This window comes from Lasiosphaeria miniovina (genome assembly GCF_030549165.1).
Source record: "Lasiosphaeria miniovina strain SMH2392-1A chromosome Unknown B0T26scaffold_3, whole genome shotgun sequence".
In the NCBI taxonomy this organism is placed as follows: domain Eukaryota; kingdom Fungi; phylum Ascomycota; class Sordariomycetes; order Sordariales; family Lasiosphaeriaceae; genus Lasiosphaeria; species Lasiosphaeria miniovina.
In genome coordinates this window covers 3,628,213-3,646,163 of record NW_026848222.1, presented here as the reverse complement: position 1 = coordinate 3,646,163, position 17,951 = coordinate 3,628,213, and the positions used below count along the sequence as shown (strand labels likewise).

The window sequence follows — 17,951 nt, the reverse complement described above, 5'->3', positions numbered from 1 at the left end:
TGGGTAGGTGTGACGTCAAAGCCCCGAGAAAGCACAGGCCAGTAGCTAGTGAATGAGCGTGTACATGTGTAGATGACGTGCATGTATGTTGCATTAGAGTTATTACGGCGGTCGATAAATGTGACCAGATCTGGATCTGACTTCGGACTCGGGCAGCCCTTGAACCTCGTACGTAGATACATGCTATATACTCTTGAATTGGACAATAATACCGACCCAACTTACCGGAGTAGGTCCGTCTTCCAAACCCTCCTGTTTCATAAACCAATCGCTTCAAGGCGCCGCTCTATTCCGGTGTCCGGCCATGAAATGCATCGCGGCACGGATCCCTGCAGCCTGGAACCCCTTGCCCGCCTTGGCCTTGAGAGGACCCGGAACAGCGACTCCCGGCGCAGGCTCTTCGTGCCAGTCCCCGCCTTCCCTGAAGTCGTGCCGGCGAACCCCTTGCCGGCCGTGGCGCTGGGTGGCCACCTCATCGTCGAGCACCGACACGTTGTCCTCGTCGTCGCGAAACACGCGGTGGCGGGCCACCGGGCGCCGCGCGGGTCTTCTGTCTCGCGGCGGGGCGAGTCTGGCGCCGCCGCGGGCTGCTGAGGGCGGGAGCGGCGGTGTCGCGTTGACGACGCGGGCGCTGTAGCCATCAAACGGCGGGGGGTTGGGCCCGTTCGGGTCAAACCCCCCCGCTGTTCCCGGGTACATTCCGTTTGGATGGTGGTGGGTGGGGGGATAATCACCTCCCCCTATTCCTAGATTTCCTGGCAGGCCCCCTCCGAGACCCCCGTCGGGGTACTCCCTATGAAGACCTGATATCGCTGGCAGGCCCGCTCCGACCCCCCCAGCGGGGTACTCCCTAGGGAAAGCTGGTATCCCTGGCGGGCCCGCTCCGATCCCCCCAGCGGGGTACTCCCTAGGGAGAGCTGGTATTCCTGGCGGGCCTGCTCCGATCCCCCCAGCGGGGTACTCCCTAGGGAGAGCTGGTATCCCTGGCGGGCCTGCTCCGAAACTCCCGGCGGGGTACTCCCTAGGGAGGGCCGGAATGGCCGTAGAAGGTCCGGTCTGCGGGTATGGGGACATGGTGAAAGGGAGATACCGTGTTGTTTGTTCTTGGAATCCGCCGTAGGCTGGTGGAAGTGGCGGGCCTGCCGTGTTATTGTCGGGCGGCTCGGCGTCGACGATGTTTATTCCCGGGATTCTCGCGCCGTTCTGGTTAGGTGGCTGTGCAGTCGCTGCTGCCGGTGGTCCGACATAGGCCCCGGCTTCATGTCGACTTGGTCGCCTGCTAGGCACCAGCCCTGGCCAGTGTTGCTGTCGCGGGGACCGGGGGCTGTCAGTCAGCTTGAGAGACGATCCCCGGCTGTCGATAGGTTCTCTTCGGGATTGTGGGTTCTGTGTTGCTGTGTGTTGTCGAGGTGTTCCCCGGGAAGACCGAGGCGTGCTGGGTAGGTCTTGCGACAAATCTTGGCTTCCAATCGACTCGCTTCGAGGTTTTTGATGGGCCGTAATCTTGTATTGTCGAGGTGTTGCTCGGGGAGAGGCCGAGTGGCTGGATGCTGGTTTGCTGCTTGGTCTGACCACGGGCTTGCTTGTTGGCTTGGTTGCCGGAGATCCGATCGTCTGAGGCGGAGACTGCGCGTCTTGGCCTTGCCCCTCTGAAGCTTCTCTATTTGTTCCCTCGTCAACTGTGGGCTTGTTGTATCTGCTGTCTGTGCCTGACGGTTCAGTCTCTGGCACTTTCCCTCCTGGTAATTCTGACTCTTTTGTGTTACCACTCGACGCTGGCTCCTTTGAAGGTTCCCCGTCTGTTGGTTTTGTTTTCGATGGACCTGGAGCGGGTGGTTCTCCAGACACTTCTGGGCGGGACTTGTCCGCCCCTGGTTCGGCCTTGGGAATCTTTCGCGACGACCCCTCTGGTTGTCCATCCTGTGGCTTGGCTGGTTTTGTCTGCCACAAATCCTCCTCCTTGTCCTGATGCTTCGGCGTTTGTTGAACCGACTGCTGCTCGCCATCCTGTTGCTGGGTTGGCGGTTGCGACGGTTGCGGCGACTGCTCCTTGCCTCCCGACTTGCCGCCTTCATCTGGCTTCCCTGCAGATTCTCCGGTTTGTAGACGCTGTGCTGGTTGTTTTTGCGGTCGTTGTTGCGGCCGCGGCGGTGGTGCCGAGCTCAGACTACTCGGCGGGCTCCTCGACGGGCTCCTCGACCGCTCGGCATCGGACCGACTTGATGGGGGCGACGGCGGGGCTGGAAACTGGGTTCGTATGCCTGTTTGTTGGGGGAACACTGGGGGCGGCGGGGGGCGGATTACTGGATCCTCTCCCCCTAGTGGGACGCTGTCCCAGTAGTTGTTCGCAATTGACGGCGGCCGGCGATAGGGGCTTTCGCCCGACCCGTCCGAGTCACGTTTGCGGCGAGAGTTCCGGTGCCGCGGTCGCCGGCTCCAGCCATTTCGTCGGACCGACCGGAAGCAGCAGCACAGCAGTATGCAGATGAAGCCGCCAACCCCTACGAGAACTCCGACAATGATCTCGACCTGCGCGCGTGTGATGCCGACTCCGTCCGAGCTGGGCGCTGGAGTTGCGGGGAAGCCCGCAGCTAAGGTAGCGGTAGCAACCTGGGTTGTTGAGGAGCGTACGATGGTTTGGATGACAGTATACTCTGGCGACGGAGAAGGCCCTTGGCGGGCATGAACCGTCGCGTCTGCCGGTGAGCCACCGAGCACGACCATGGGCCGCTCATCGGCTTGCGGCTCGGCAAGCCCAAGGAACACTGGCGGCGTCGCAGGAAAACAATGGTCGAGGGGAGCCTCGGCCAGGTCGGGGAGGGATTGCGTCTCTTTTCACCGGGAATTCTCGACCCCTGATCCATCTCTCCGTCCGTCTTCCGTCTTTCGCCTCAAAGTCTCGAGCCAGTGCGAATTATTTTGGCTACTACAGTGACGGGCAGCCAATCAGTGGGGAGTCATGCAGTTGCCTTTCGATAGTCTCTGCTGCAATTGTTCTGCAGGATGGTGGCACAGGGTCGGCTAAGCGGCCTTGGGAGCATTGGGGCTGGCGCGGGCGCAGCTCGTCCCTTCTTTCGTCTGACTGCATCATGCAGTTGTGATCACGTACCCACACCACCCTCGGTCGTGCCCGCACTCCATTCATTGCGTCTCGCAAGGCTGTGGGAGTGGGTGCCGGTCGAATTTGTATGGCTGTATGCCCGTGTCTTCTTGCTTTGTTCGCTTGCGATGCTCCAACGAGCAACACCGCACCCTGGGTTGCTGTGAACAACATTAGCAGGAAAGCTTCGGCAACCACAATGTCCAGGTTCAGCAAGACGTACTTCGCCATCCCCACCACCATTTACCAGCCGGACGACTTGATCCAGTTGGGACAGGTGATAAAGGACCCGACCCTCCCGTTTGAGCGCTTGGCGCCTCCGCCCAAGCTCGAAGGCGCACTCAAGCCCAGGATATCCTCGCTCAAGGAGTGTGTCGTCACGAGCCAGAAGACCAGGGCCGTGTCGGTCGGGCTTGTGGCCCATGCCCTAGAATTCATCAACAGCGAGCTATCCGCCGAGAAGTCGTCCGCTGAGACCCTCACATGGGAAGCTGCCGAAATCGAGACCCAATTCTTCGAGCCGACCGCCGACGATAGCTTCATTGCACACCTGTGCGCGAACAAGGCCGTGCGACAAGGCCTCAAGAGATTTGGCTTCGGGCAGTCGGCCTACGTCATCACGGGCCTCAAGATCGCCCTCAACCCAGGCCCTGTCAGCTGCCGCGTGGACAACGGAGCCGGCGTGTCAGCGCAGTTGGCAGCTGTTGTTGACCCCATAGGCGCCGTCCAGGCCGGGTTCCAGGCAAGTTCGACTCGAGCAGCCGGCGTGGCGGTTGAGGGCAAGGCCACTCATAGCTACGTGTTTGCGTACCAGCTTCGCAAAATCAACGTCAATCCCGTGACCGGTAAAGCTGCTATTGGCGCACAGAAGAAGGGAGGTGACTTGTACGGGATTGAAGATGACGCCGGCTCCGGTAGTGACCTGGATTCGGATGAAGACCTTGACAGCTCGGGCGATGATGGAGACGAGGAAGCGGCGAGTACGGCATCTCTGGACCTCGCCAAGGGCATCTCGCTTGACAGTGAAGACTATGGAGCTAAATTACCGGGGGCAGTGTTTGTGAGGGACGAGGTTGACGTCGGTGACGAGGACAAATATTATCTTGTCAGCGCAAAGTAATGGATATTCGAGATTCCGGGCTGGAAAAATAGCTCGTTTGACTGGCATGGGCTTTGATGTGATGGAATTGGTTTTCTATAGGTTTATACTTCCAATTTTGGGTTTGTCTGTCAATATCTGCCACGCTCGCAAGGACCTCATTTGCCACCGTAACTATGATCGGTAGTCTCCGTTGATGGCTTCGGTTAGACGGAGTGTGAAAAAAAAGTCGTACGTGAATCCGTAGTTATTCATCATCTCCCCAAGCCTGCCAACCTTGTTATTCCTGCTGTCAGTTCTAAAGTAGAAGATGCTCCCCGTGTCATGGCGCGGCGGATGCAGATAGAGAATGGGACTGTTGCCACCAGACTTGTTGCTCATGCTTGTTAGAATATGCCGCACCGAGTTGATGGTTTTGAGTTTGTCGGCCGTGCTCAGAAGTCTCAGGTCTATTTGGTCCCTGTGCGTATTGTAGAACTGATAAACTATAGCCACCATGGCCGCCGCTATCGGGGTCGCAAATGAGGTCCCGCTCATGACGGTCGATGTGTTGCATTGGGATGAACAAGAATGCTCGGCTTGAGCCTCGGCTTGGGCACTCTTGGTCTTTCGAGCCGTCTTACACTTGAGCTGTACCTCGTCTCCAGCATTCTTGGCAAGATGCCCTGGCCAGATGGACTCGATGTCGCGGCCCAGGGTATGGAAACTATTGATGCTGTCCCATGGCGTTCCCGTCGTCTCGTCTGCCCTTGCAAAAGCCGTGCAGCTATAGACCTTGAAGACACCGTCTTGCATGGCTGGAAATGGCGGTATTTTGCTGTTACCAGAGTTTCCGGTTGCAGCGAGAACGATGACATCGTGATAAATAGCTTCCTTGAGCTTCCGCGTCACAAACGCAGACTTTTCGCACCCAAAGGAGATTGATATTATTTCAGATTTCCATTCCTTGACTGCGTATTCGATTGCCTGTTGTGAAGCAGTGAAGCAGCGTTAACATGTCATTGTCGGTAGCCGCAAAAACAAAACACGATTCATAGAAAGCTGCGCCACGAACCTTGCCGACTCTGTATGAGAGATGCTCTGGATCGTCGTTCTGGATCGAACTGCGCGTTTTCCCAATCCTAGCAACCGACAGCTCAAGCCCCGGGACCAGGTTGAGGAGCAGCCCTGCAATGAAGGTGCCGTGGCCATCCTCGTCCACGGGAACATCCAGCCCGGGGTCTGTCGGTTCGCCTTGTTCATCATCGCCAGGCTTCCTTTCCGAAAAGTCGCGGAAGCGAGAAGGTCTGTCGGCGGGCTGTCCTCCTTTGGCGCTCCATTGCCAGAGTTTGCTGATTTTCGGGTGGTCGGCGCTAATCCCTGTATCTATAACAGCGACACGAGCTCTGAGAGGGTAAGACGCGTTCGTGTTTGCCAGCGTCTTACTCGAGAATTCCTTCATTGTTTCAATCCACTGGGTACTGAGTCTTCATGGGGCACCAAATGTCAGCCATACCCCATGATGTGAAGGTGAGGTATTCAATTGCTTACTTGCTAGACTTGGCATGGTTCGCGTCAAAAAGCGTCCCAGACACTTTACCGCTCGTATAGGTCGCAAGCTCGTCATCGTCCTCTTCTCCGTCGCTGAAGACTTCGGTGAATCCAGTTTCCCCTTTCCCGTCAGCAAACCCGAAGTGCAACAGATGGTGTGGTAGACTTACTTCGAGCAAGGGAGTCAACAATTGAGTCAAGCAGCTCTGGCTGCACGTTGTTCTCGCCCTGAGCTTTTTGCTCACGTTCAATCGGGCCCGTGCCCTCGGTGCTTCCGCTTCGGTGGTTTTCGTTAGATGGTAGGGCGTTTTCCTTTAGCTGGCCGTCATTTGTGGCTTGGGCTTCTTTCAGCAGCCGAGTTTCTTCAGCGAGCCGCTCTTCTTCTTCTTCACGTTTAGCTTCCTTTTCCCTTCGCTGAGCTTCGTCTCGGGAACGCCGCCTCTCCTCGGCCAGCCTTGATTCTTCAGCCTTCCTGGCTTCCTCCGCTAGCCGAATTTCTTCGGCAACCCGGATCTCTTGAGCCAGCCGCTCTTGTTCTTGACGTTCGGCATTCTCAAGCCTCTGAACTTCTTCGGCCATGCGAGCTTCTTTAGCTAGCCGATCTTCTTGAGCTAGTCGCTCCTTTTCTTGACCCTCGGCGTATAATCTGAGTTGAACTTTGTGCTCAACCTCTCGAGCTTCTTGGGCGAGGCGGGCGGCTTCAGCATGCCGCTCTTCTTCCTTCCACCGAGTTTTTTCCATTTCCTGTGTTTGATCTCTGGGTTGGGCTTCTGCCAACTGCGTTTCGCCCTTGACCTTTTTGGAGCTTTCGTCTTGGGTCAGCCCATGATCTTCGTCAATCAACTCTTCCTTTTCGTGCTGAGAGAAAGATTCATCCACGAGCCGAGTTTCATCATTGTATTGGGGTCTCCCAACCGGCTGAGTCTTATCCTCTCCCTTGAAATCTTCAGGGAGGCAAGCTTTTTCAGCTAGATGTTTTTCATCCTTGACCTTGGTACCTGCTAGCTCGTCTTTCTCGGGGAGCGGGTCTTCTGGTTTTTGCTGTGCCTCTTCTTCTTCTTTGGGTAGGTATTCTTCGGGTTTACTGTCTCCAGGCATCCCCACTTCTTCCTTAGGTTGAGCCATGCAGTCATCATCCGCGCTTGGGGTTTCTTCGATTCGCTGCCCTGCTTCCTTTGGCGGGGCTTGTGCGGTGACGAGAGCGTCCGACTGATGCGGATTATCCTCCACGTGCTTTACTTCTGTCACGTCTGACATCTCCTCGCCAGTATCAATCAATTCAGTCCGGTTCTGGCTCTGCGCGATTGCCTTTCGCTGCTGATAGAACTTCCTCCATCGAGACAGGACGCGAATAACGGTCAAAGCGGTCAACCACATCTGCTTCGCTTTTTGTTGGCGCATGTACACGTACATCTCGAGCTGCAAGCTCTCGTCCCAGTACTCGAGATCCGCCAAGGTGCGTTGGAGGGCAACTTTGAGTCTATCATCGGTAATGTCATGGAGGCTCAGGGGGTTCCGGATCTCGTTCATCCCCGCATGGACTTCTCGAGCACGGCCCCAGGCCTTCAAGTCAACAGCTAGCAACTGGACTGTTCTAATCTTGACTTGGAGGAGCAGTGTTGTCAACATGGGTCCGGCTTCCTTGACGCTCGTGGCAAGAAGGGCTGCGGTCCTTTGAAGGGTGCCAACATGGCCCCATGAGGCGGCGCCGGTGGGATCGACAATTTTGTCTTGGGCGTGGTTTTCTGTGCAGTTTATAATGTTCATAACCAAGATGTCGCAAAGTTTGATGTCATTCTCGAGAGATTCGGGGTCTTCATAACTCTCCTCTTGGTTGATGTTCTGCATGACCAGTGACAAAGCCCTCACCCTGGTGCTCTGCGGGTCCCGCCGTGTCACGGCAACTTTCCTGAGCATCCGAGACAATGTTCTTCGACAATGCAGCAGGTCATCGAAAAGACGGTTCTTTTCCAGACCACTGAGCGTCTGGGTGTATTGCTCTTCGGCCTTGTCAAACTCTTCGCAGTCGGTGTAGGCAGCTGCGAGCTCCTGCTTGGCGTAGAGAATCTCAATGTCATCTTCCTGTGCTCCTTGCTCCAGGGCGAGCATAATGGCAGCGAGCAGATCCTGTGCCACGGCTTTGATTTCGCTGTTCAGGATGAGTAGTAGCCTCTCTCTTTCAGCATCCACCCCACTTTGCACAGCCTGCTGGGCCTTTGCCATTTCGTAATCTTCTTCGAACCGCAGTGCGGCATCATCCAACCTTTGGCCGCCCAACTCCCGCGCATTCTCCAAGCCAACCTCCCATTGTTGCGGATCAGCAGTATACTCGGCCGGCGTTGCATCTGGACTTCGATATCCAAGGGGTGGCGGTGGCGATGGCAATGGGGGTGACAAGGGTAGTGAGACCGACTGGTTGTCCATGGTTGAAAGCTGAGAATGAGTTGAGAGTAATAGGTGGCTACTGGTAGCCACTGTGCGGCAGTAAAGACAACATCAACGTGCAAATGGAATGATTTAGCACTAGAGGGACAATACAGAGCAGAATGCTGACACTCCGGCCTGTGTGCGACGGCTCTCACGGATGGATTGGAATTGAATCGCATGGTGATCGAGCAGATCGTCGGGTGGACGGCGTGTCGTGTGTCGATTGCCGACTGTCGCTGGACTCGCTTGGGCTTGGTAGGAATCCCGGCGCCCCCCCGAAGACTGCTGTGAATGGCCGCAGCGGTACAATCTAACCCCTGAATCTTTGTTAGCACGGTACTCGAGCCGAAAAGATGGTATATTTAGCCCAACAAATAAACGAAACGGCCAAGTGTTTCAGAGAAGGAATAGGCCTTTAAGATTCTAAAATAGAAAATTTAATACCCAGCTTTTACCTCCCTCGGTGAAATGCCTTTCGGGCGGGCTGCAAGGTATTGAGGCCTTTCAAATCTTGGAAAGTCCCCGGCTAGCAAACATTCAGGGATTGCAGTGTACCGTACAGGAGCCGTGGGCGGCAAGAGCTGCCATGTACGATTGCAAATCCATTTTCTGCAGCTCATCACCTGCACGCAGGCGACCGGGGTGTAAGCCTTATCCACAATGGAACGCATGCACCGTACGATTGGTCCAAATCCGCTGCTCCGTTCGAGGTTCTCATGTCCACTGTGCGATACTTGTGGAAGCTACGACGCGAAGGACGGAAAGGCGGTGGGCTGCGGCTCGACACCCCACCATCTGGCTGCCATCACCCCGCTCTTCCTGCCTTCAGAGCCTCGTCTCGCTGTCTCGGAAAAGAATGTTGTTCAAAGTGCATGTACGATTCAGAAAGAGAAGGTCGCAGCCGGAAGACACCATGTGGAAGTGTCCAAACCAGTATCCAAATATCTCCCCGTTTCCATAGTGACGCTAAAGAAACGGGACGAAACCAACCCACCAAGAGAGCTCCTGCTCCATCACCTAACAGGTGTGGTGGAGCCCAGGGTGGCTGGATGTGAGAAAGTTGCTGATATCGTGCATTTCCGGCTGCAGCTAGACCACCCCCGGCAGAGACGAGGGAAAAAATAACAAAAGACAAAGTTTCCATCAAGGCCATCCCGTCCCCGGCCCGCCAAGCTAGCAGAACTCATCCAGTCAAGCCCACCGTTTCCAAAAGAAGCCCTTCTGCGGTGGCGACCACGTCAGCGGCGGCCCCTCTGCGGCCTGCCCGTTCAGCGACAAGCCCATCATCATCTCGTGATTCTCCTCGTCGCCTCCCCCTTCCATCGCAACCCGGCCCCCGACGCGGTCGCGCTCGACCCCGCCACAGAACGTTCGCACACCCCGCGCCAGCCACGAGAACAGCACCCCGTCCTCGACCTCGGCCCCGGCCCCGGGAGGAGGCACCAGTTCGCCAGCCTCGCGCGCCGTGCGCTCGAGCGTGTCTGCCGCGCGGCGCAGCACGTCGGCCAGGTCGACCGTTGAGCGCACGTCCCAGGTTTGCGCCTGCTGGTCGTCATCATCGCTGGAATCGGCGACCGGGGCGGGAATGGTGGCCTTGTCGAGACGGTGCAGCGCCGCAAAGCAGTGCGCCAGCTGCGTCCACTGCACCAAAGTGAGATGTGGGATTGTGGTGGCCGGTAGGGAGAGCAGAGCTGTGGTGCAGCGCTCGATGGCCTGCGCTGAATTCCATGCGCGCGCGAGGCCGTTGTCGTCATCGCCAGATTGCTGCTGCTGCGAGGACGGCGAGAGCAGGATGCTTAGTTCCGTGTGGTGCGTGTGCGCGATGAGGATGGCTTCTGTGTGGTTTTGGTATGTCAGGTTGCGGCTAGAGTTGACTGGAAAGGGAGGGCATGTCGTCTTACCTTGCTCTTGGCCCAGGCCTGGAGGAAGGCACGCTCGCAGGCCCTGAGTCTGCTGGAGCAGCACGTTGACATCGTTGCCAAGCTCGGCGTGAAGCCGGCCGGCCTTGGCGGCGAGCAGCTGCAGGTGCACCTGCAGGACCAGCACGGCGTCCTCTCGGGACTCATTGCCGGCGGCTATGGCGGCCAGAGCCTCTTCCAACGAATCCGTCCACGGCAGAGCCCTGGGCTGGCCGTAGTAGGACGCCACGGCCGAGCTCAGGACAAAACACGACAGCACGGCGCGCCGGCGTTCCGATGCAACCTGTGGCGTGACGTGCGCGGCTGGCGGGTTCTGAAACCCAGCGGCGAGGTACCGCAGCGCGTGCATGTCGCGCGGCCCCGGCTCGTCGGCTAGGTGCAGCTCGCCTGCCAGCGACGCGGCCACGGCCATCAGCCGGGACACAGCGGGATCGTGATCCCAGCCCCAGGCGATGTACGTCAGCAACCCGAGCAGCAGGTCCATCTTCTGGTCCACAATGTCGGGGCGGGTCTCGGGGCGCTGCAGGAAGGCGACCTCGCAGAACATTGATTTCAGCTCAGTGGCGCGCGTCCGCCTCTCGAGCGTCGTAGGCGCTGTCACGCAGGCGATGGCGCGGAGCAGCAGCGGCCGCTCGGACCGCACAATGAGTTGCGAGGCTAAATCGACAGACATGTGGATGAAGGGAAGCTGGGGCAGAAATCCCGACCGGAACAGGTCGACAAGGGCGTAGTCCGTGTGGACTTGTAACGCTTCATTACTAACCATGCCCGTGGCTGAAGCGACCTGGTTCATGATGGGGTCGAGGCTGAAGTAGAACGGAGCTGATGTCTTCTGGGTCTCAGGTCGAACTGTGTCGGCGTCACTATCGTCGTCGTCGTCGGCAGCGTCGTGTTCCTGGCCGTGGTCGTAGCCACAGTCAGAGCTAGTCTCGGACTCGTTGTCGGTGTTGTTATCATCGTCTTTGTTGCGCCCGCCGAAGCCGACGTGGAGGGCGCCGAGGATATCGCCATAAATACATGTCTTCGGCCGTGGTCGTGATTGTTGTCGTGGCCGCGGGGATGCGGATGGCTGCTGTCGTGCAGACTGCGGCAGCCTGGCTGGGGTAAGCGCCGATAGAGGTCCGGGCTGAGCCTGGGGCTGGAGCTGAGTCTGGGCTTCAGATTGAGTCAGAGTCGCAGTCTGACCCCGTGACTCAAGCAGTGAAACCAGACTGGAGAGCCTGTCCTCAAGCTCGGTAATTCGGGCGTTCGAGTTTGTGCTACCCGCGTGGTTGTGAGTGGTGCGGCGGCGATGGCCATCGGATGGGTGACACTGCTTCTTGAGGCGGTGGCACCGCTCACAGTCGTTGCCGTCGGCGCGGGGGATACATTTGCACTTGGTCTTGACACAGTTCAGACACGCCTTGCCATAGGGGGCTGAGTCTCGGGCCTTTCTTTTGTCCATCTTTGTCAGACTGGAATCTGGATAGTCACCGCCAAGGACGTTCGCATCCCAGCTCGGCTTCGAAGCGTCGACAATTAATCATCTGAGGCCCTCCATGTCATGCCGCCGTCTTTCCGCTCGGACTGGCGTGGCGCTTTTGGTCGTTGGGGACAAGCGAGTGCAATCGCGCCACCAATGTCGGTTGGCGCTGCCTGCTCTGCGGCGTCATGTCAGCATAAACGGGATTCATCGGGATTCCCCAGTTGGACCAGCAGCGCCAGGATGCCAAGCATCTTGTGGGGGCCGAGGGCGGGCCTGTTCCCCCGTCCCCGGCCAGGGACCGGAATCTTGAAATCCGGTCCTGGCCAAAAAATCAGTCTGCTTCATCCCACGTGGTAGTGTACAAAGGAGGAACTAAAGCCCGGCCAAATACGAGCCGCAGTCTAGCGCACTCCCTGATTATCAACCCAGACAGCAGGGACAAAGCGATGCGGATATAATTAATGGCGAGAAATAAAATAAAAGACACAAGCACCGCAACCATGCCTTACCATTCAGACTGTCCAGACTCGACATGCCCATTCCCATCCCATCCGAACGACAAGCCAAAATAGCACAGCATCGCCATGTCGGTGTCAGCCCCCAGTACCACGTCCAACTCGGCCCCCGACAACTTCGGGCCTGCAGAACCTCGTGCCAATGGCGATCAAGACAAAAATATCGACGACAAGGAAAAGACGGCAAAGACGGCGCAGAGCCAGAGCCAGAGCGACCAACAAGCTGCCCAGGCCAGCCCGAATGAGCACCAGTATCCAACGGGGCTGACGCTATTTGCCGTCCTGGTGCCCATGGCGCTGGCGTTTTTCCTCGTCTTCCTCGACCTAGCCATCGTGTCAACGGCAACGCCGTCCATCACGTCCACCTTCAACTCGCTGGTCGACGTCGGGTGGTATGGTGGCGCCTACCAGCTTGGCGGCTCGGCCCTACAGCCCCTGACGGGCAAGATCTATACCTACTTCTCGACCAAGTGGACCTTTCTGGCCTTTTTCTTTCTTTTTATGCTCGGCTCGCTGCTTTGCGGCGCCGCCCAGTCGTCGGCCATGTTCATCGTCGGCCGCGCCGTCGCCGGCATGGGCTCTTCGGGCCTCAACACGGGCGCCTTCACCATCGTGGCTGCCACCCTGCCTCCCCACATCCAGCCCCGGGTCATGGGCCTCACTGTCGGCCTCGGCCAGCTGGGCCTGGCCCTAGGACCTATTATCGGCGGCTTGTTTACTGAATACGTGTCGTGGCGGTGGTGTGAGTCTGGCCTTGCTACCTCGTTCTAATGAGTGAATTACAAGTGATCAACGAAGCTGACAATACTCGTAACTACAGGCTTCTACATCAACCTCCCCGTCGGTGCGCCCGTCGCTGTGCTTCTCTTCTTCTTCCGCGTGCCCGAGCAGACGCCGAAACAACCCGTGCGCACGGTGCTGGGCACGGCCATCAAGGCGCTCGATCTGGTCGGCTTCGCGCTAGTCAGCCCGGCGGCCATCATGTTCCTGCTGGCGCTAATGTACGGCGGTAACCAGCACGCGTGGGACAGCTCCGTGGTAATCGGGCTGTTAGTAGGCGCGGCCACCACGCTGGCCGTCTTCCTCGTGTGGGAGCACCGCCGCGGCGACGACGCCATGGTGCCCTTCGCGATGCTTCGCCACCGCGTCATCTGGTCCGCCGCCGGCAACATGTTCTTCGTGCTGGCCAGTATGCTGGTCGCCGATTTCTATCTTGCCATCTTCTTCCAGGCAGTCAGCGGCGACTCGCCCGTCATGAGCGGCGTCCATCTGCTGCCCACTACCCTCGGTATGGTCGTGTTTACCATGACGTCGGGTGCCTTGAGTGCGTAGCTATAATTTCCCAGATCTTGTCAGAGGAATACCTACTAATTTATACCGCTACCACTGCGCAGTCGAAGCGCTGGGCTACTATCTCCCGTGGGTGCTTGCCGGGAGCTGCATCTCCGCCGTTGGCTACGGGCTGCTGTCGACTCTGGAAACAACGACGCCTGCCGCGCGATGGATTGGATACCAACTGTTTTACGGAGTCGGCGGCGGGTCCATGGCGGCAGCGGTAAGCCTGTCCCAATGCACTGCTTTTCTTATCATTGTGCATCAACTAACGACAGGGTATGGTGCAGGCGTACACGGCAGTGCAGAACCTCGTACCGGCCCAACAGATCCCGACGGCGATGGCAATCGTGCTGTTCTGCCAGAGCATGGGCGGCGCCGTGTCGCTGGTCGCGGCCAACGCCATCTTCAGCAACAGCCTGCGGCAGCAGCTGCAGCAGCGCGCCGGCGCCATCGGCCTCGACCCGGAGGTCATCATCAACGCCGGCGCCAGCGCCGTGCGCCTGCTCGTGTCGGACGACGCCCTCGACGCCGTGCTGCAGGCCTACGCCAAGAGCGTCGACCACGTCATGTACCTGGGCGTCGCCGTCAGCGTCGCCGCTTTCGCCTTTGCCTGGGGTCTCGGCTGGGAGGACATCCGCGTCGTGCGCAGGCGCAATGCCATCCGCGCGTCCAATGCCGAGATGGACGGACCGGGACGGTGAGGCGGCCGACAGATGGCGACCTCTGCCCGGCTGGGGATTTGTATGCCTGTGTAGTCTAACAGTAGTGATGGGATTTGTATTAATTATGCATGGGCATGGAGCGGTTGGCCTGGCTAAGTGATTAAAATTAAAATCTCAACTTCCATTCATAGACATAGTGCTGTTTAATTTTAGTAACTACTAGATAGTCTAATTTCACCAAGTTAGCCTCTAAGTGATCTTGCGAGAGGGGGCAGGGGCTGAACGTAAGTGGGTATGAACGGGGTTCTTTTCTTTCCATTACTCTGCGAGCGACCTCTATTGTTAGATATACTACAGAAGAGAACTAGCTTCTACATATCACTAAATATGCGCTGGGGTGAATATAATTAAATAATTATCGCGGTATTGTAGTAAAAAGTCATTTGCCGCTTCCTGCCAATCTTCCTTGTACTCTAGGGTAAGGATTTGTTAGGCAGGACAGGCTTTGTCCCGGCCCATGGCGTCTGTTATTTTAGTGCAATAGCCTTGTAGCCACTGGTAATCTTGCCGCGTCATTGTATCCACCTTAACGCCATTCCCTGCCAGATAACGGTACGTTCTCTTGTTGCTCAATTAAACAAAAGGGCTGCGCAGCCGAGCGGGGTCGCAGAGATACAGAGTTACCGTGAATAAAAACGGCAGACCGGCCAGCCTTCCAAGGTAATCAGCATCCAGTGCATATTCGCTAATTTTACACAAGCACCTCGTAAAAAAGACGCAAAAAAGACGGAAAAGGTAGTAGAGCAGAGACGGATATCACATGGATCAATCATCCCTCATTCAAGTCGCTCAAACGCTTGTGACAGCAAGAAAACAGGACCTTGATGCAAAACAACAGCTTGAAAGAAATGAAGCAAAACAAGCGCTTGAATATAGGCAAGAGTATAAAGAGTTTTTAAAAGAAATGGCCCGTGTTACTATCGGGCCTCCTAAGCACGAGATTCTACGTATCCACATCTGGACTTTTGAGCGGCGTCGCAAGGAACTTGCAACGTACCGTCAAAGCCAGATTCACAAGACATCGTGGAATCACGGCGGCTACTATTTCGGTACCTAGGAGCCCGAGGTGGTGGATGTCACCGGAATTCCTAAAACCCCCGACGTATGGGGCCAGGGCATGTATGACTTCTCCCGTTATGGCGAAGGCGCCCCCCACGTGAGCCTTTCGTTAATGACACACTGGATGGGCTAAGAGGCTTCGGTCACATCTGGGAATAGAACAAACGACTGGGTTGAACTCCAGAAGTTTACCACGTTCCAGGCACCCCAAGACCCTGTTCTTACATGGAGCGGTATGGCGTCACGTGCATGGTCTCGACCCAGGTTTAGGGGTAGACCCTCAAATCCCTTCTCGAACGCACAATTGGAGTCGATGACGCCGGACGGCTCGAGGACCCGGCGCTTGATTCGCTCCAGGCCGCGGAGGTGACGCGAATTTGCACCAAACTCTGCCCAGGTGGTGACGGCCATTCGAGATGTCAAGGCGCTGGGGCAACAAGGTCTGCGGTGTGGACTGGAGCCAGGTGCCAGACCTCAATTTTCTCGAAGCAACCCATCCTAATTACTAGCCCAAGGGCGACATCGTCCAGAACTGCAAAGATGCCGGGCTCAGCTGCGATATAACACGTTTCAGCCCTAGAGATATTAGCCCCGGCAATATCGTAGTCGACCAAGACGGAAATTTTGTCAGGTTCGCAGGCTTGTATGTAGCCGGCTTCTTTCCCGGGGCTAGATCCAGGTGGGGCTCATCGATCCGGCCGCCAGGGAGGAGGCGGATATTTTTGTTCGCAGAGATGCCTCTTTGAGAGGCAAGCATTTCGTCCCCAGACGCGGCCAGGATTCCGCATTGCTTACGTACCGGCGTCTCATGTCGGAACTGCTAGCAGCCGTGAGATTTCCGAAGTAGGACTCGCATGGGCTTCAGTGGCTGCGGCGCCGCACCAAAGAACTCGGGAAAATGTCGTGGAAAGAGATAAACGCCAGGGTGAGAGAGGCAGACAAGAGCTCGTAGAAGGAGCTGGTAGCCGAGACCGATTCCGATTCATGGTGGTATCAGCACAAGGCTGATGATTAGGCCGGGGGTTAATTATCAATCGATGACCCCACGCGAGCGCACTAATTACTCGGTGTTGCAAACCCCATGCTACGCGGCTGTCCGATCTGAGTAGGTGGGAGGACGCTACCGAGTTGAATGGCATTACTGATAGGATGGAATGGAGATATATGTAACTGAATAACGATTGTGTCTAATTGATGATTGTACAGGTTGGGGATGGTGGAAAATGCTGCATTCTGTTGACTGTGAATTTCATCGCCAGTCCGCAGGGGCGGGTGTCAGGGTGTGCCGGTGGAAGCTCACTATAATTCGTTGAAAAATGGGGGATGTGTTTGTGGTTTGATCTGTGAGCTACCATTCCCCCCATATATCCATCCCTCCGCGCCCTAGGCTAGACATGCAACGTGCCATCCGCGTCAGCATTTGAGGCCGAGACTATCTCATGGAAACGAGGTAAAGCAAGGCGCCCCTTTCCCGCACCTCCATCTACCGAAGAAGAATAAGGATGCCTTACCACTCTGCGTTACGTGGGCGGAGGCATTGTGGAATTACTACTCCACCTCCACCCGCAAATATCTAGGTATCTCGGGACACCCCTCTACCTCGACTCCCTCGACTACCCTCTGCCTGAACTACGCTAGCATTTTCTCGGAGCAGAACGGAGCAGTGCACCTGCTCGCGGTTTAAAGCGACTTGACACCGAAGCCTACCCTACCCGACACTCCGCTAACCCCAAGTCTAGGCCCGGAGCTACGCGCCTTTCCGCACCAGGACTCCCCGAAAATGGCCTGGGTTCGATAGCTGAGACGGGCCGACTCCGCTGCCGAAGCCAAACTCGAAGCTCCAGAGGCAACCGCGAGGTCGGCGCAGGCGACTGCCGCGTATGCATATCTGCACTAGACGGAGGTACATGGCAAGTCCATGAAATCCGCTCAGGCAACCTCATTCATGGCGCACCCAAGAATCAACCCTCTACACTTTCATCTCCACTCCCGGGTGGTCACCTATTGCTGTGTTGGAAAGATACTGGGTGTGGTATCGTTATGTTGGTCATATTGTGGATTCCGATCGATATGTTTGGCTCAGTCTAAATAGCAGGCCTGAAGCAAAAATTAACCTTCTGTATGTTATCCAACGTGGCTCGCAGGGCCGAAAGTTCACCTCTCCACAAGGGTATCTGACCGACTGAGCTCTTTCAGCGTATCATCAACAGTACCAATTCCTTGGGCCTCCTCTTACGCTTTCAAACGCCTCTCTACCTCTCTATCGACTTTGACAGCTCTATTTTATTCCTACTCTGACTCCCAGACTGCCAAACCCATCGCGATCCATCCCAGTAGCGATACTGCTGCTGCGAGCCATCCCATACCTAAGTAAAAGACCTCTCGCCAGAGCTGCTGGCTGTCTTGGAAGAACCCCCACTATGATGGCCCGACCGGCTGCTGGAGTGGTGACGGTGGCCTGGTCGTCTGTGGGTGCCAGCTTTTAATTCTTTATCTTCTAGTTCTTCATCCAATTCTTCATCTTTCAATCCTTCATCTTCCAATTCTTCATCCAATTCCTCATCTTTCAATCCTTCATCTTCTAATTCTAAACTTCTAGGAAGTCACGTCCTAAGTGATCCAGAAATTTGTCGATCCATGCAGGCATTTCATCGAGGGGCCGGTCATATAGATGGGCGTGACCCCTTTCCCTGCGCTCGTTGATAGTTTGAGTGGCAATACGAACTAGGCTGTCATTCCCTTGGGGAGTTTCGAGGGGGCATAGACCCAAATCGATAATC

General features: G+C 56.7%; 6 protein-coding genes across 6 annotated transcripts; 2 read left to right on the top strand and 4 right to left on the bottom strand.

Moving 5' to 3' along the window:
- Window positions 1-12: 12 nt before the first annotated feature.
- On the bottom strand, window positions 13-3,122 carry B0T26DRAFT_228929 (uncharacterized protein). The gene has a single exon (XM_060433884.1). The coding sequence runs from the start codon at window positions 2,722-2,724 to the stop codon at window positions 274-276; it is 2,451 nt and encodes an 816-aa protein (XP_060298610.1). The 5' UTR covers window positions 2,725-3,122; the 3' UTR covers window positions 13-273.
- B0T26DRAFT_703592 (uncharacterized protein) lies at window positions 2,814-4,299 on the top strand. Its single transcript, XM_060441677.1, has one exon. It carries the CDS (start codon window positions 3,189-3,191, stop codon window positions 4,218-4,220), a length of 1,032 nt encoding a protein of 343 aa, XP_060298609.1. The 5' UTR covers window positions 2,814-3,188; the 3' UTR covers window positions 4,221-4,299.
- Window positions 4,300-4,521: 222 nt separating this feature from the next.
- On the bottom strand, window positions 4,522-8,395 carry B0T26DRAFT_801396 (uncharacterized protein; the record flags this gene model as incomplete). The annotated part of the gene is made up of 5 exons (XM_060447027.1): window positions 5,900-8,395; window positions 5,730-5,850; window positions 5,254-5,665; window positions 4,602-5,165; window positions 4,522-4,554 (listed from the first exon to the last, which is right to left on the bottom strand). The coding sequence occupies exons 1-5, from the start codon at window positions 8,151-8,153 to the stop codon at window positions 4,522-4,524; spliced, it is 3,384 nt and encodes a 1,127-aa protein (XP_060298608.1). The 5' UTR covers window positions 8,154-8,395.
- A 952-nt stretch (window positions 8,396-9,347) lies between these two features.
- On the bottom strand, window positions 9,348-11,519 carry B0T26DRAFT_750050 (uncharacterized protein; the record flags this gene model as incomplete). Its single annotated transcript, XM_060445178.1, has 2 exons — window positions 9,348-9,991; window positions 10,058-11,519. 2 exons carry the CDS (start codon window positions 11,517-11,519, stop codon window positions 9,348-9,350), a joined length of 2,106 nt encoding a protein of 701 aa, XP_060298607.1.
- A 605-nt stretch (window positions 11,520-12,124) lies between these two features.
- B0T26DRAFT_640879 (major facilitator superfamily domain-containing protein) lies at window positions 12,125-14,091 on the top strand (the record flags this gene model as incomplete). Its single annotated transcript, XM_060437277.1, has 4 exons — window positions 12,125-12,797; window positions 12,876-13,379; window positions 13,450-13,610; window positions 13,678-14,091. The coding sequence occupies 4 exons, from the start codon at window positions 12,125-12,127 to the stop codon at window positions 14,089-14,091; spliced, it is 1,752 nt and encodes a 583-aa protein (XP_060298606.1).
- A 2,512-nt stretch (window positions 14,092-16,603) lies between these two features.
- On the bottom strand, window positions 16,604-17,137 carry B0T26DRAFT_703584 (uncharacterized protein). The gene is made up of 2 exons (XM_060441675.1): window positions 16,911-17,137; window positions 16,604-16,748 (listed from the first exon to the last, which is right to left on the bottom strand). Exons 1-2 carry the CDS (start codon window positions 17,112-17,114, stop codon window positions 16,692-16,694), a joined length of 261 nt encoding a protein of 86 aa, XP_060298605.1. The 5' UTR covers window positions 17,115-17,137; the 3' UTR covers window positions 16,604-16,691.
- Between the last annotated feature and the right edge of the window lie 814 nt (window positions 17,138-17,951).

Bases quoted from the DNA above. Each gene is read 5' to 3' on its own strand.
- B0T26DRAFT_228929 (XM_060433884.1), bottom strand. From the start codon at position 2,724: ATGGTCGTGCTCGGTGGCTCACCGGCAGACGCGACGGTTCATGCCCGC.
- B0T26DRAFT_703592 (XM_060441677.1), top strand. From the start codon at position 3,189: ATGGCTGTATGCCCGTGTCTTCTTGCTTTGTTCGCTTGCGATGCTCCA.
- B0T26DRAFT_703584 (XM_060441675.1), bottom strand. From the start codon at position 17,114: ATGAGGTTGCCTGAGCGGATTTCATGGACTTGCCATGTACCTCCGTCT. The intron at 16,749-16,910 runs CTAGACTTGGGG...GTCCCGAGATAC, and splicing joins AAAGGCGCGTAGCTCCGGGC to CTAGATATTTGCGGGTGGAG.